The 15000-nt window shown below is 34.6% G+C and overlaps 4 protein-coding genes across 4 annotated transcripts; 2 read left to right on the top strand and 2 right to left on the bottom strand.

The window, feature by feature from the left end:
- Positions 1 to 2847: 2847 nt before the first annotated feature.
- LOC123011142 (tubulin beta chain-like) lies at positions 2848 to 12173 on the top strand. Its single transcript, XM_044408456.1, has 3 exons — positions 2848 to 3002; positions 5509 to 5617; positions 10844 to 12173. Exons 1-3 carry the CDS (start codon positions 2946 to 2948, stop codon positions 12037 to 12039), a joined length of 1362 nt encoding a protein of 453 aa, XP_044264391.1. The 5' UTR covers positions 2848 to 2945; the 3' UTR covers positions 12040 to 12173.
- Positions 7152 to 9489, bottom strand: LOC123011144 (general transcription factor II-I repeat domain-containing protein 2A-like). The gene is made up of 2 exons (XM_044408458.1): positions 9248 to 9489; positions 7152 to 9145 (listed from the first exon to the last, which is right to left on the bottom strand). The coding sequence occupies exon 2, from the start codon at positions 8595 to 8597 to the stop codon at positions 7299 to 7301; it is 1299 nt and encodes a 432-aa protein (XP_044264393.1). The 5' UTR covers positions 8598 to 9145; positions 9248 to 9489; the 3' UTR covers positions 7152 to 7298.
- A 122-nt stretch (positions 12174 to 12295) lies between the features above and the next one.
- LOC123011147 lies at positions 12296 to 13108 on the bottom strand. The gene is made up of 2 exons (XM_044408462.1): positions 12759 to 13108; positions 12296 to 12711 (listed from the first exon to the last, which is right to left on the bottom strand). The coding sequence occupies exons 1-2, from the start codon at positions 12959 to 12961 to the stop codon at positions 12564 to 12566; spliced, it is 351 nt and encodes a 116-aa protein (XP_044264397.1). The 5' UTR covers positions 12962 to 13108; the 3' UTR covers positions 12296 to 12563.
- An 872-nt stretch (positions 13109 to 13980) lies between these two features.
- LOC123011721 lies at positions 13981 to 14735 on the top strand. Its single transcript, XM_044409305.1, has 4 exons — positions 13981 to 14046; positions 14090 to 14263; positions 14311 to 14470; positions 14518 to 14735. The coding sequence occupies exons 1-4, from the start codon at positions 13981 to 13983 to the stop codon at positions 14733 to 14735; spliced, it is 618 nt and encodes a 205-aa protein (XP_044265240.1).
- The last annotated feature ends 265 nt before the right edge of the window (positions 14736 to 15000 follow it).

Here is a 15000-nt window from a genome sequence, read left to right as displayed (position 1 = left end):
TAAATTTCGTTAATTATACAACAGTAATAAAAAATATCAAGTCAGATTCAACAATGATGCAATAAAAAGTAAGAAAAAATGAGAATTAGTCTGTGTATTATTAATTAATTTTGCTGTTCTACTGGTTGCCTATGCCAACGTTAAAATAAATTGCAAATTAATTGCCTCCAACCTCCAAATTTAATTAAAATTAATTAAAAACGAACAATAACCAAATCAGTTTTTTTTTTAATTTTAAATTTAATTAGTAACTGTAAAATAAAAAAACCAAGAATAAACCAAATAAAATTTGGCAGCGTCCTCTATCCGTGTTTAACAAATAATTGCAATTGCTATTACAGAAACCTGTAACTAGTTTTTGTTTAATCAAATATTGTTAATTACACAATACAGTGATGGCTTTATGTTATAATTAAAATTATCAAGTTACTTCAACAAGCCGTTTGATTAGCCTGTTTCCTATTAATTTATTTTTGTGTTTAACTGGTTGCCTATATAATTGTTAATTTAAATTGCAGATTAATTGCCTCTAAATTTAATTAAAATAAATCAAAACCAATCAATGGGAGAAATTTTGGTCAACACGAATCGACTTTTGATATGTTAATCAGACTAGTTTAATTTAGAGCAACTTTTTTATCGATTTTTTTACGTCCAGAAAAATGACTTAATTTAAAAATTATTTAGTATAAGATGCACGCAGAGGATGTGGTTTCGGTTTCTTATATTCTCAGTATAATTATTGATCAGCGGAAGTTTTTATTGTGGCTTAAAGACCGTTAGTTATAAATTAATTCGTTTTTACAATGGTGGTAGAAAAATTTGTTTATCTCAATCCATAATTAATTGAAACGGAGAAAACAATAATTTAGGCACGTCAAAAATGCATTGTAAGCAAATGAATTCGCGTTTGAAGATCGGATGTGGTAACTATCGCATTTTTATTTTTATTACCAGTAGCAACATTTGTTTTATAAATATTTCTGATCAAATATAAACTCGACACACTCGACACCAAACGTCTCGGTTTACGTTTACTAAAATAAACACCTAATTCGGGTAGCGAAGACACAAAACATACAAAAGTGTTGCTGGCTACTTAGCCGCTGAAGTGCTTCATAAACACCACTTGAACAAGAAGTTTACGATTATTTTCATCGAATTACAAAGACGACGAAATTAGAAACCAACCACTCGAACAATTACGAATTTATTTATCGGTCTAGACGGAATTTTAGTTAATGCGATTTTTCACTCCAATTTTGTTCATTTTACAGTTATTTGTTAATAACAGCCGGTGTGCATGTGCGAAATATACAATTCAATGGTCGTGGTCTAGATCTGATATTAAAATTTAGCGAATTATTTAATAAAATATACAGGGAGTCCCAGAAATAACTGAAAAAACTTGACAATTGTCATAGAAACGTATCCTGAAGTGTGTGTAACCATAGTAACAAAATGGCGCAAAAACAAAAATCGTCATGGTAACGATTTAAAATTTGAACCAGTGGCGGGTAAATAATAATCTATTCCTGGGACGCTATATAAATTCTAAAAAAAACGATTTCTAATTTTAATTGTCAGAAAATTTCCCCAATAATAAAATAACATAAAAATAGTAAAGTTTTTCTTAGTCTGACTTTACAGGATGTCAACTGATTAATCACGTTTCTTTGTTTTTTATTAGTTTAGAATGTCTACATTCTTAGAATGGTTATTAATAGCCATAATCACTTGATTAATCACTTGTGTACACTCTTTATCAACTTTACTGTATCACAATAAAATAAATAAAACAGTTTTAATTCTCTTAAAAAATTTAAATAAAAATTTGTTTAAACGCTGAGAGATTTATGAGACAACGTTTGTGACAAGTCGCATACTTGATTTAAAAATAGAACAGTCTCCATGAAGACATCGTGACGACATCCGGTCTTCATTTATTTATCGTTTTTTGCACTATTTTGCCCCCATTTTGCCCTCTAGTGTCATAATATTTATAAAACCAAATTCAGGCCAAATTATTTCAAACCCTTTTTTTCACTCTCGACGAGTCGTATATGTTATATACAGGGTGTTCCGTCAAAACTCCACATTACGAGTATTGTGAGTTCTAACAATGACATTTGTCTAAAATTTTGTACATGGCCATAATTGGTGAAGTCCTGCTCAATGAAAATATTTTCAAGATGGTGACACTTCCGCTTATACCGGAAGTGGGTACCAACTTCCTTATTTTAAATACAAAACTATGTTTTTTATTGCGTTTTTGGATCACTCTGGTGATTTTGAGACAGTTTTTATCAGCTTTCCCTATATCTAACTTTAACCGTTTTTGAAATATTTAGACTTTTTTGAATTTTTTTGGATTTGCACCTTGATCTTCAAAAATCGATAACTCTGTCATTTTTAATTATTTTGAAATCAAATTTGGGCATATGACAGAGAAAGGTTAGATCTTTCTTTTGTTATATTCATAATTTGAAAAATTTTTAACAAACCCCCAAAATTTAAGGTTAAGTTTGGGGAAATCAAATACTTATAACTAAGTTTTTTCAAAAGAAAAAAAGACTGTTGTATGCAATTTTGCATAACCATGGTAAAAAACAGATCGTCATAGTAACGACATAGTTGCGGGTAAATTCTCAACTTTTGAATGGTTAATATGAGTGAAGATCACGTGATTAACCCTCCTCATTGCAATAATTAAGACAATCTTATAACCATTTAGACCAATTTCCATCGACATTCCTTCCATTCCAACTTTTTTTATTTTTTTAAGTGCACTCTTGTATATTTAGAACTCTGGTCTAATAGTCTATACTTGGATAAATATCTGTAACACGATATGGTGGGGGCATCCCCCGGCACTTGCACTGGAAATGACGGAGCACTAGACCGAAATCAAGTCACAGTAGTCTTCTGCATTTGTTTCGATCAAGATGAGGGAAATCGTGCATCTTCAAGCCGGCCAATGCGGGAATCAAGTCGGCGCTAAGGTCAGTGGGCGAACCTTTGTTTAATTACCCTTGGTCAAATTATTATTTTTTTAATTAAATTCGCAATTGAATGATTCATTTTATTACAATACAAAAGAAAATGATTGGGGCATTAAATTGTCAATTGCGGTTGTGGGAAGCGTCTTTATTTTAAAATTCTCTTATCAGTGATAACAGAATTTCCGTTACTGTCAACAATAAGAAGACATAAATTCGCTCCTCCCAGACGAAGACATTCGAAAATAGACGCGACAGTTCAACGTTCACGTGACCAAAATAAACCCTCATTTGTAGAAAAAATGTCGGGAGATTTATCAAAAATGCCATTTTACCATTTTAGCCCCCACCTGCATTCTTGACATTGCCCCCATGACTCTATCACCCCCATACTGGCTTTTTTAATGGCACGATAACATTACTGAGTAATAATAAACGTTTGAATCACTTTTTGTGGCTTATCATGTTGTGTTATGATGACTGTAAAATGTGTGTAATTGTGGACTCGGACTGATCTCTATTGTGTGCAGAAAGGTCAATAGTCTGTCAATTATAGTCCACAGATCTGGGTGATCGTTAGTACAATTTGTTTTAATGATTTGTTTGGAAAAGAGACGTAAAACTCAATACTTGTGTTAAAGATTGGGTTTTATCTTTGCGGCTTCCGGGAAACAACAAAAATCTAACATTTTTCGATTAGATTATCCTCTTTGTCATCCCTTTCATAGAAGTTAGTGATTTATGACCACTAATCTTTTGTTTAAACTATTTTTGACAATTTGATATATTGCATTTTTGCAATTTCGGACTTTAATCGCTGACAAGGAAAAATGTACTGTAATAAGCATTTCATTGTTTAAATGCATGGCGCACGGGTGTTAGAAATTAAATTTTTAACTCAATCGAGTCATAAAATTAAAAATTTTGATTCAAATAAGCGGGAAATTTAAATTTGCCAATTAATCATTGGTTGTCAGTCATGTTGGCAACATTGAATAATGGAGATATCAGGGTGCAATTAATTCAATTAAATCAATTAAAACGTAATGTAATGTAATTAAAAAAATAATTTGGAATTCAAGTGTTTTTAGCTAAATTATCTAATTATAAGACAAAATGACACACGTCCAGTATACACAAAAAAATATTTGTTATATCGGGATGAGTCAGGCGACGGCTAAGTCAGAATTTGACGTTTGAATTTGATAGTCAAGGTTGCCAAACTAAGATTTTAAATTTGACGCCAACTTGAGAACGAAAGTCATTATTTAATTACTGTGAAAATTTAAAAAAATGTAAATACTGTGCGATTAAAAAAAAAATTAGAGTAGGCGGTGATTAAAATCCTTCAGATGGCAATCCTGATTTTTGACATCAAATGTCACCGGAAACTTTGACAAGTTTGCGTTTTATTCATTTTGAGTGAAATAATGTTCACTTTAAAGCAGAAAATTTTTATTGTTGCAAGTTGTTACAAAAATGCTGTACAAGACGAAAACGGTGAATGGTCATTTGCACTTTCAGTTTGTGTAGAAAATTTCGAGCTCAGAATCCCAGCCAATGTGTTGCCAACTGTAGAATTTAATCGACGCCTACTCTAATTTATTTTTTTTGATGCACGGTAGAAAATAAGACAAGTGGAGCGAAATAAATTCGAATAAATAAACAGAGTGTTCAAAAAAATTAACGTCTAGTAGACATGAAAACTGTGTTTATTAATTTGGATCTCCAGTTTTTTAACTAAATTATCTAATTTCAAGAAAAGACAAAATGACACACGTCCAGTATACACTTAAGTTAAGACACCAGAAACAGAAAAAATGTTCTATCTATAAATATTTCGAAGTTATGGGGTTTAAATTTTCTGAAACACTCTGTATGTTTGTTTACCTAAACCGTTTTTATTACTTTGAATCTTTGTAATGTAATTAAAAAAATTAATTTACATTCCAGGTTTTTTTAGCTGAGTTATCTAATTTTAAGACAAAATGACACACGTCCAGTATACACTTAAGATAAGACACCAGAAAAAATGTTTAAAAAAAATTCTATTGAAGTTGTGGGGTTTAAATTTTCTGAAACACCCTGTATGTTTCTTTACCTAAACCGTTTTTATTACGTTGAATCTTTGTAATGTAATTAAAAAATTAGTTTAGAATCCAAGTTTTTTTTACCTGAATTATCTAATTTTAAGACAAAATGACACACGTCCAGTATACAAAAAAAAATATTTGTTATATCGGGATGTGTCAGGCGACGGCTAAGCCAGCGGTTGCCCGTCAGAAACAAATGACAATTGACTATAAAATTATGACATTTGCATTAGACAGTCACTGTTGCCAAATTAAGATTTCATGACCTACTTGACAAAAATCATACAGTTACTCTTCATGATTCATTGTTGCCAATCTAATTTCAAAGTCAGGGACCATTTTGACCGTAAAACAAGCAATCATCGTTAGTAATTGTTCCATTTGACTGACTAGGAATTTGTTGTGTTTTTTTTCAGTTTTGGGAAGTGATTTCTGAAGAGCACGGCATTGACCCCAGCGGAATCTATTTAGGCGAGAGCGACTTGCAATTAGAACGAATCAACGTCTACTACAACGAAGCCACAGGTAAAATCCCCAAAACATTAATTTCCAAATCTGTCCAAGTGCCCGTTTTGGCCTAATGGCTTTATTCAAATGAAATGGCCGAAATTATGAGCTCATGGTTTATTTTCTTCGGTTGTGTTGATCTAATTAAGCGAGCAATTAACACTGAATGCATTTTTAAACACAAACTTTTTAAAATTCTGACCGAGGATATTGTGTTAACGGTTTATGAAATTTTGCAGTTTTAATTAAAAATTCCGAACGTAATGTCTTGTGCAGGAAGTCAAGTTGGGAGTCAAAGCGGCCGAAAGTGCTTGAAATTAAGCGATGATTCAGGCCGGGGGTCGGAATTCGCATTTTTTCATAATTGCACCAAGTGACTCACTGTGTATATAATTTTTTCATAACTCGAAAACTATAGATTGCGAGTGAAAAAAATTATTAAATTCGGATTGCCTGGATGATTTTATATCAAATTTCATCAATTCCGGGCCACTCCGAGGCACTATAAACGTTCAAAGGGCCAATATATAGTTTCAAGGTCATTGGTCAAAATCGCTTAAAATAAATTATTTTTGTTGGTCGTAGCACAAACTCGTTTTTCTTCACAAATACTTCAAAAAACGCAGTTGCAATGTTGCCATTTTTAAGAAAAAAGTCACTAGGTTGCAGGCAGATCCGTTATAATATTTGATTTATTCCACCAATATAAAATAACCAATCACAGCTAATTTAATGTGGACATCAAGCAAAGTTAAAATCAAATTGAAAATAAAAAATCTAAATCTTCAAAATTAATGTCAAAATCACTGTTATCATCATTTTCCCCCAAATTTCTAACTAAATATTTCAAAACATTTTCTAAAACTGTCAGGACAACTGTCAGAATGTAAAAAAAATTGCAGTTTAAATCTGACCGCTTTAGAGACATTTTTCATTGGTTGCTAAGAAAACAAATGGGCGGGGCGGATAAAAAGTATAGAAAGGCAATTTACAAGCAAAAAATAAGGTATTCTATTAAAATCTTTTAAGTTATTTAACTTTTTCTTTTTTAAATAAATAAATAAATAAATAAAAAAAAATTATTATTAGTTTTTGTGTAATGCATTTTTGAAAACATGTTTTTTAACAAAGAAATCATAAATGAAGCAAAATCGACCAATAAAAATTTAGTTTCATTTGAAAAACAAAGTTTGTATTTTGCAATTTATCTTTGAGACATGCTGTATACTTGAAAATACCTTTTAAAGAAAAATAAGTCACTAGCAGACTTTTTTTAACTTTTTCTTTTGTAAAAAAATAACGAAAACTTTGTTTAAAGAATTTAACAAATTTTTACAATAGTGTTTTAAAATTAAAAACTTAGTTTCATTTAGAAAAATATAAGTTCACTTTCTATCGTATTTTTGGGACATGCTGTATACCAGCGGTCGGCAACCTTTTAGTAGGCAAGGGCCACATAGTGGCAAAAAGAAATAAAGGCGGGCCGCACTTGTTCATACTTTTGTTAATAGGTATGTATGTACCTATATCGATGATATTAAAAATGCAAAAACACAAATATTTACTTTTACTTTATTCATCAACATTTTATATAAATTTTATTAATAAGTAGAAACAATAATAAGAAAATGAGAAAAAACAGACAAATTAAGTCAAAACTTCGAAATAAATATGCTATATATGCGAGTCGAATCAAAATTTAATGCGATTTTTGAGGCTGTATTTGACTGGCTATTTGTGGAATGTTTGCTTTCATGCCTGTCGTAGAAATTCGTAAAATGGCACTCAAATGCTCATTTGTGAGACGAGAACAATATTTATTCTTTCTGTAATTGAGGATTGAAAATGTTTGTTCGCATAAGTAGGTGCTGCCAAAAATTGTAATTAATTGCTGAGCAAACCTTTTCAATTCGTCAAAATTAGATGGCAAACTGCCATAAAATTTAATAAGATCATTGATTTCATAGAAGGAGTTTTTGAAAGTGTCATTAGATTGAAGATCAATCACATTCATTTGTAAATTACTCGGTACGTCGTCAATATCACATGAAAAAGGGTTTGCAAAAATCTTCAGTTTGCCAGAAACCTTCTCGAAGTCACAAAATCTGTCGTTGAACTGATTTTGTAGCTGCATTAACATGCATTTCATTTTATCATTTTTCCAATGAAAATTCTTTCCAACTTCTTCGACAGCTTTTTTACAATTCGGAAAATGGTCCAGTTTTTTCTCGTCGATATGTTTTATAAAGAGCTTGTTTTTCATTTGGAATGCCTTTACATCTGTGTGCATATGAGAGACTAATTTGTTTTTTCCTTGAAGCTTCATGTTCAGTATATTTAACTCATGAGTTAAATCTGTCAAAAAACCAAGGTCTATTAACCATTGAGGATCTGTAAGTTCTGGAACAGATTTACTTTTTTCGATCAAAAAAGTGTTGATTTCTTTTCGTAGATCAAAAAATCTTTTCAGTACTGCACCTCTACTTAACCATCTCACTTCAGAATAATACAGGACATCTCGGTGATCAGCTTCCACATCCGACAGAAACTGTTGAAATTGGCGATGTGTCAGCCCATTTTTTCTGATGGAATTTACTGTCGATATTACGATGTCCATTACTTCTTTCCATGCAAGAACTTTGCAGCATAACGCTTCTTGGTGGACAATACAATGGAAAAATAATGGCATATCGCAACCTATCTCTGCCAGTTTTGTTTTAATCCTACCCACCAGGCCCTTGTTTTGTCCACTCATGTTTCTGCCTCCATCAGTTGTAACGCTTACCAATTTTGCCCATGGTAATTGCATTGACACTAACGCTTGTTCTAAGTGGCGAAATAAATCTTCCCCTGTAGTCGTTCCTTTCAAACTGCATAACTGTAAAAGCTCCTCAAAAACATTAATGTTCTCATCAATACCGCGCACAAATATTAGTAGCTGCACAGTATCCGAAACGTCATCACTTTCATCGGTGGCTAAAGAGAACCATTCAAACATTTGTGCCTTTTCCTGAAGTTGCTCGCATAAATTATTGCCCAAATCTTCAGTACGCCGGGTGCAGGTTCTGGCAGATAGACAAATATCATCAAATATTTTTTTTTTGCTCTGGACACACCTCCTCAGCCATAACTAAAGCACATTGTTTTACTAGTTCGCTGTCAGTAAACGGTCGGCCAGACTTCGCAAGTATTTCTGCTACCCTCAAACTCGCACGTACACCCGACTCGTTACTTTGAATTTGAACCTTAAAAACATTTTGTTGGTTCTTTACTGACGATTTCAATGCGTTAATTTTATTTTTCCGTAAATCACCCACAAGAAATGCAAATTTAGTTTTATGCTCGCTATCGTAATGGCGTTTGAGATTATATTCTTTTTTAACAGCAATAGTTTTTTGGCATATTAAACATAGGGGTTTTCCCTTACAATCAATAAAAAAGTATAAATCTGTCCATGCATCGTTAAATACTCTATTTTCTTCTAATAACTTCCTTTTTTTTGAAGCCATCACTGAAAGTTATTACGCACACAACCGGGAGTAAATGCTGCAACAATAGAAGTACTTATTATTGTATTGAATACGTATACACGCTATTTAGTTTTGTGAACTCAAGTGTGTCAAATAAAAAAAGAACTCTCACACTTACCGAAATTCAAAACAAAACAGGTAGTTGTTGGTTTCGTACGGCGCCGTGGATCCAATTATATATGTAACTATAACTCGTTTTACTCGATCAGCCAGCACAGTTGGTACACGGGCGGCAATCGTCATCGCACTGGACGTTTCTTTCGATTGCCACCAAAACGGCGAGGCGAGGGCGGGGACGAGTCATCACGTTCGCCGCTTGCTTTCGCGGATGTTGCAGATTTCAGTTTTGGCGCGCAATTAAAATAATTCCGAATGAAAAGACATTTATTTACAAAACAATCGCGGGCCGCAAGGTGGAGGCTCACGGGCCGCATGCGGCCCGCGGGCCGCGGCTTGCCGACCGCTGCTGTATACTGAAAATAACACATTTTTGAATATTAGGTATAAAGTTTAAAGACAAAAAAAGAATTTATCAACCAACTCAGACACTTTATATGCGATTTGTTTAAATTTTAATTATAATACAGAAAAGTACCGGGTGACTATAAATAATTGTGTTTTTATCTCAAGTTGGAGTCTAATTTTAAATGTTGGTTTGGCAACCTTGACTTTCAAATTCAAATGTCAAACTTTTATAGGCATTGCGACGGGCGACTGCTGGTTTAGCCGTCTAATAGAAGGATTACCAATAATTCAGTGTTACCAATAGATTTTTTTGTCACAAACATTAATAGTCACCCGGTAGAACTTTGCGTGTTTGTAAAGAAGGCTTATTTGATGTAGTTTTCAATTGCTTGGTAACAATAAGTGATCAAATTAAATTATTAGATCAAAACTTTGTTTCAAATTTATTATTTTCTAAAAGAAAACGATTTTATAAATTTTTGTTTTCAACTGTAATGACTCAGTTTGTATGTTATGTAAGTAAGACGGCCATGGAATTAAACGTCACTTTTTACTTAATTACAGCAAAAAATCGGGCAGAGATTAAGGTCGCCGTACAGTTGGAGACAAAATACTTTGATCGTCAATGTCACTTGAGTAACATTAAATTGTAAAGTATGCTTTAGGACTGTTAACCTTATTTTTAACTACTGTCAATTGTAGTTGACAAGTGTATGTACAGTCGCGGCCATTTACTTTTBAATGGCCGCGACTGTACATACACTTGACAAATAAAAAAATTTGGCGTTGTCAATTTTTCCTTGAAATTGACAATTACTGTCATGTTTAAAATGTCACTAGAATCTTCTTCTTTGTTTTAATGACAGTCATTTTGTTCACATTTATTTCTCCTGCGATGACTCGTAGAGGGACATTGTCCCTTAATCTTGTAATAATAATAGATTTCTGTACATTCGACAATTTCTCAAAAGTGACGTTTTCAGTGATACTGACAATCACGACAAAGAAAAAATTACATTATGCAATTTTTAAAATTTTGAGAGGATGTGTCAAAATCCCGTGTATTACTATAATATAATATAATATAAATATAATAGTTGTTATTAATTTAAAATTGTCAATCATTTTAACGTTAAAGCTTGAATTACATTAAAGTGTCAGAAAAATGATGACCAAAGTATTTTGTCTCCAACTGTACACTTATAAATTACAGTTTCCTGTAATAGTTTAAATTTTTTTGCAATTTTAGTCGCTTCGCGCAGCAATGGGGGCAAATACGTCCCCCGCGCCATCCTCCTGGACCTGGAGCCGGGCACCATGGACGCCGTCCGCTCCGGCATCTACGGGCGCCTCTTCCGCCCCGACAACTTCGTCTTCGGGCAATCCGGGGCCGGAAACAACTGGGCCAAAGGCCACTACACCGAGGGCGCCGAGCTGGTGGACGCCGTCCTCGACGTGGTGCGCAAAGAGGCCGAGAACTGCGACTGCCTCCAGGGCTTCCAACTGACGCACTCTCTCGGCGGCGGCACCGGCTCCGGCATGGGCACCCTCCTCATCTCCAAGATCCGGGAGGAGTACCCCGACCGGATCATGAACACCTACTCGGTGATGCCCAGCCCCAAAGTCTCCGACACGGTAGTGGAGCCCTACAACGCCACCTTATCAGTCCACCAACTCGTCGAGAACACCGACGAGACTTATTGCATTGATAATGAGGCGCTTTATGATATCTGTTTCCGGACTTTGAAGGTCCCCAACCCGAGTTACAGCGACTTGAACCACTTGGTGTCTTTGACCATGTCGGGGGTCACGACTTGTCTGAGGTTCCCGGGGCAGTTAAACGCGGATTTGCGCAAATTGGCGGTGAATATGGTACCATTCCCCCGATTGCACTTCTTCATGCCGGGCTTCGCCCCCTTGACCTCCCGAGGGAGTCAGCAATACCGCGCGTTGACTGTCCCCGAGCTCACCCAGCAGATGTTCGATGCCAAGAACATGATGGCGGCGTGTGACCCCCGTCATGGGCGGTATTTGACAGTCGCTGCTGTCTTCAGGGGGCGCATGTCGATGAAAGAAGTCGATGAACAAATGCTCGCTGTTCAGAATAAAAATAGCAGTTATTTCGTCGAGTGGATCCCGAATAATGTGAAAACGGCCGTTTGTGACATCCCCCCAGTGGGGCTAAAAATGTCCTCGACCTTCATCGGGAACACCACGGCGATCCAGGAGCTCTTCAAACGCATTTCTGAACAATTCGCTGCTATGTTTAGACGCAAGGCCTTCTTGCATTGGTACACGGGAGAGGGAATGGACGAGATGGAGTTCACCGAGGCCGAATCGAACATGAACGACCTCGTCTCCGAGTACCAGCAGTACCAGGAGGCCACCGCCGACGAGGAGTACGAGGCCGAGGAAGAGGCCGCCGCTGACGACTTCAATTGTTAAATCAAATCACATTTTGCACCGGGTGACTAAATTGGGGTTTTTTTTAGTTTGGCAACCTTGATATTCAAATTACCGTGCGATCAAAAAAAAAAGAAATTAGAGTAAGCGGTGATTAAAGTCCTTCAGATGGCAATCCTGATTTTTGACATCAAATGTCAGCGGAAACTTTGACAAGTTTGCGTTTTATTCCTTTTGAGTGAAATAATTTCACTTTAGAGCAGAAAATTTTTATTGCTGTACAAGAGGAAAACAATGGATGGTTATTTTCACTTTCAGTGTGTGTGGAAAATTTACAGCCCAGATTCCCAGCCAAAGTGTTGCCAACTGTAGAATTTAATCGACGCCGACTCTAATTTATTTTATCGCACGGTACAAATTAGAGGAATTAATTCAGTGTTGCCAATAGATTTCTTTGTCACAACATAAATAGTCACCCCAACCCTCAATTGATATTTATTGTAGTAGAATTAAGACTGAATTTTCTACCCAAATCTGGCGAATYAAACAATTCAAAACTAATTTATTTATTTCCGACGTTTCCGCAACGGTTTTTTCTTATTTTTGCACAACATCCAGTATAACAACAGCTCGTCGTCATCCGACGACGACGAATCTAACAATTTCATGCAAGTTTGCACAATGCAAGCCTTCTGGAGCTCCTCATTCTCGTTACTAAAATTAGAAATAATGAAAAATTGACTCAAACCCGAAATAGTTACTTTTCAGCCTCGTCAACTTCCTGTTTGAAATGTGTCTCCACGAAATCTGGTTCTGAAGTCAAGGGGGGCGAAGTCCTACTGTCATCACTGTGAGACTCACATTCGAATTTTATGTTGAGTTCGGGCACAGGACTGGGGCTCTTATCAATTTCTCTCTTAATTTGTGGCAAAGAACCGTAATTATGGTCTTCCAAAAAACTCATTTCGAATGAGGTTAGAATTTGCGTTGAGTTGTTTACATTTAGCGCCAACTTTGTTTTAAAAACATTAGTTTATGCAACCAACAATACGGCGAAAAAAAAAACAGCTAAACAACAAATTATAAATTTAATTTGAAATTAACTTTTAATTAACTTTCTCTAAATCGGTGCTTGTCGTTTAAACTTGCTGCTAACTTTGGTAAAAAAAAAATAGTGTCTGTAAGCAACCTGTATATTTGGTCATATAACCAATTAAGTGAAAGAGTAGGCAGTCAAAAAATTGAAATAAAAAAAATAAAAAACATTGAAAATGTCTTTATAGCAATTTTCTTCCAAATTCTAATACCAAAATGATTATTTTTTTTGTGTCATAATGTTTAAATTTTGTTCTTTTAAAAAACTTAATTCAAATAAAATGACATTTACTCGTCTAAAGTTGGCGTTGATATTGTTAAAAAAATATCAGTTTATGCAACTAACACTACTATATTCTATAATTAATTTTATAAATGTCAAAAAAAATATGAATAAATTATTAAAAAATTCTTGTCTTTTCTTTGGTACCTTACAAATTTTTCTATTCCAATTTTGTCTGATTTAAAATGAGATTAAAATTTGTTTATTTTGTATTCAATGTTAAAGAGTGCTTTTATCAACCAATTTCAGCAGATAAAGTAATCTTTTATCGTCTAGTGAAATAAAGTAATTTTTATCTACTGTTTATATTCAAGAAATTCTGGTAGGTGAGTACAAAATAAAAGGAAATATTATACACGACGATAAAGATCGTGAAAAAAGTCCACTCGTGACTTCGTCACTCGTAAACTTAACCTTTTCACTCGTGGATAAACAATTTTTTTATCGTCTTGTATAAATAACTAATGTTGCATTTACTCATTTAAATTTAACGCCAACTTTATTCAAAAAACACGTAGTTTATGCAACCAACAATACCGGACTGTATATTCAGTTGCATAACTACTAAAGTCAAAAAATAGACAAACAGTCAAAAAACGCAAATTATGGATGAATTAATGAAAAAATGCAACCAGAAATCTTTGGCATACACCGTGTGTGTCTTTTCTTTGGTACGAAAACGTTACAAATGTCCCCATACCAATTTTTTTCCAGATTTTGATACCAACATTATCGGTTATTTGCGTCACAATGCCTGAAAAAGTACTATTTGAAGTGTATTATTTTGGGTCAACAACCAAAATCCAAAGAACAACCCTTTATGTCACAACAGCAAGCTTCCTTGTTATGTTTTTCACAAGTTTGTTACTTTTTTTTGGTATAAAAGAAGTCAGTCACTCTTAAAAATAACACAATGCGTGATTATTTTATTCCAGGGTAAAAGTTGCTACATTCTTGTCTGGATTTTGGTCATGATTGTATCCTGGACCACACATTTGATTATTTCACTTATTTCAGTCTCAAATTTTGTCATAGAGGGGTTGGAGGACGAATTTTGGCGAAACTATGCCTTCTTTTTTGTATTTATTGGACAAGGTTTCAAGTTTAATTATAATTTTATTTGATTAGAAAATTTATTTCAGTGTTGTGGCTTGCAAACATCGTTTTCATGTGGTCTTATTGGAAAAAAATGAAGACGAGTAATGACGTCGCAAATTTGGCGCAATATTTGGTAGAACGGGGGAAAATTCTCCTCGAGAGGAGAAGAACGCCCCCAAATGTGGAGGAACTGGCGCAAACCCAAAATAGTTTCGCTACCGAAGTGGAGGTGGCGCCACAAGAACAGATTTCTGATAGTTGAGGGTAGAGGCCGCCACGTGCACAAAATCGGTGGTTCCCCTCCCGAAAGAAAGTTTTTCAATTTTCTGTAGCTTGAAAAATAAATTACCCGCATTTGGGATGTGTCTAAGGTATCGCTTCCGCATAATACCCAAATCTCACTCTCACTTATTGTGCGTTTTTCGTCCACATTTTCCTGCGTAACTTTCATTTTTTCGGCTGACTTTCCCTCGCATTGTAGCCAACCGAAAGTTTTTTTATTTATGAGCAGTTTTATCTCCCAGACG

Source organism: Tribolium madens, unplaced genomic scaffold (genome assembly GCF_015345945.1).
Source record: "Tribolium madens isolate multiple individuals breed KSU strain unplaced genomic scaffold, Tmad_KSU_1.1 Scaffold_91;HRSCAF=231;Tcas5.2_LG7, whole genome shotgun sequence".
Lineage (NCBI taxonomy): Eukaryota > Metazoa > Arthropoda > Insecta > Coleoptera > Tenebrionidae > Tribolium > Tribolium madens.
Note: the sequence above shows the minus strand (reverse complement) of the source record. Positions and strands in the feature narration are given on the sequence as shown.

Coding starts and splice junctions, on each gene's coding strand:
- LOC123011142 (XM_044408456.1), top strand. CDS start 2,946: ATGAGGGAAATCGTGCATCTTCAAGCCGGCCAATGCGGGAATCAAGTC. Junction 3,003..5,508: donor GGAATCAAGTCGGCGCTAAG/GTCAGTGGGCGA, acceptor GTTTTTTTTCAG/TTTTGGGAAGTGATTTCTGA. Junction 5,618..10,843: donor CTACTACAACGAAGCCACAG/GTAAAATCCCCA, acceptor TTGCAATTTTAG/TCGCTTCGCGCAGCAATGGG.
- LOC123011144 (XM_044408458.1), bottom strand. CDS start 8,597: ATGTTTGAATGGTTCTCTTTAGCCACCGATGAAAGTGATGACGTTTCG.
- LOC123011147 (XM_044408462.1), bottom strand. CDS start 12,961: ATGAGTTTTTTGGAAGACCATAATTACGGTTCTTTGCCACAAATTAAG. Junction 12,712..12,758: donor GAAGTTGACGAGGCTGAAAA/GTAACTATTTCG, acceptor TTCTAATTTTAG/TAACGAGAATGAGGAGCTCC.
- LOC123011721 (XM_044409305.1), top strand. CDS start 13,981: ATGGATGAATTAATGAAAAAATGCAACCAGAAATCTTTGGCATACACC. Junction 14,047..14,089: donor CCGTGTGTGTCTTTTCTTTG/GTACGAAAACGT, acceptor ATTTTTTTCCAG/ATTTTGATACCAACATTATC. Junction 14,264..14,310: donor TTTTTTTTGGTATAAAAGAA/GTCAGTCACTCT, acceptor ATTTTATTCCAG/GGTAAAAGTTGCTACATTCT.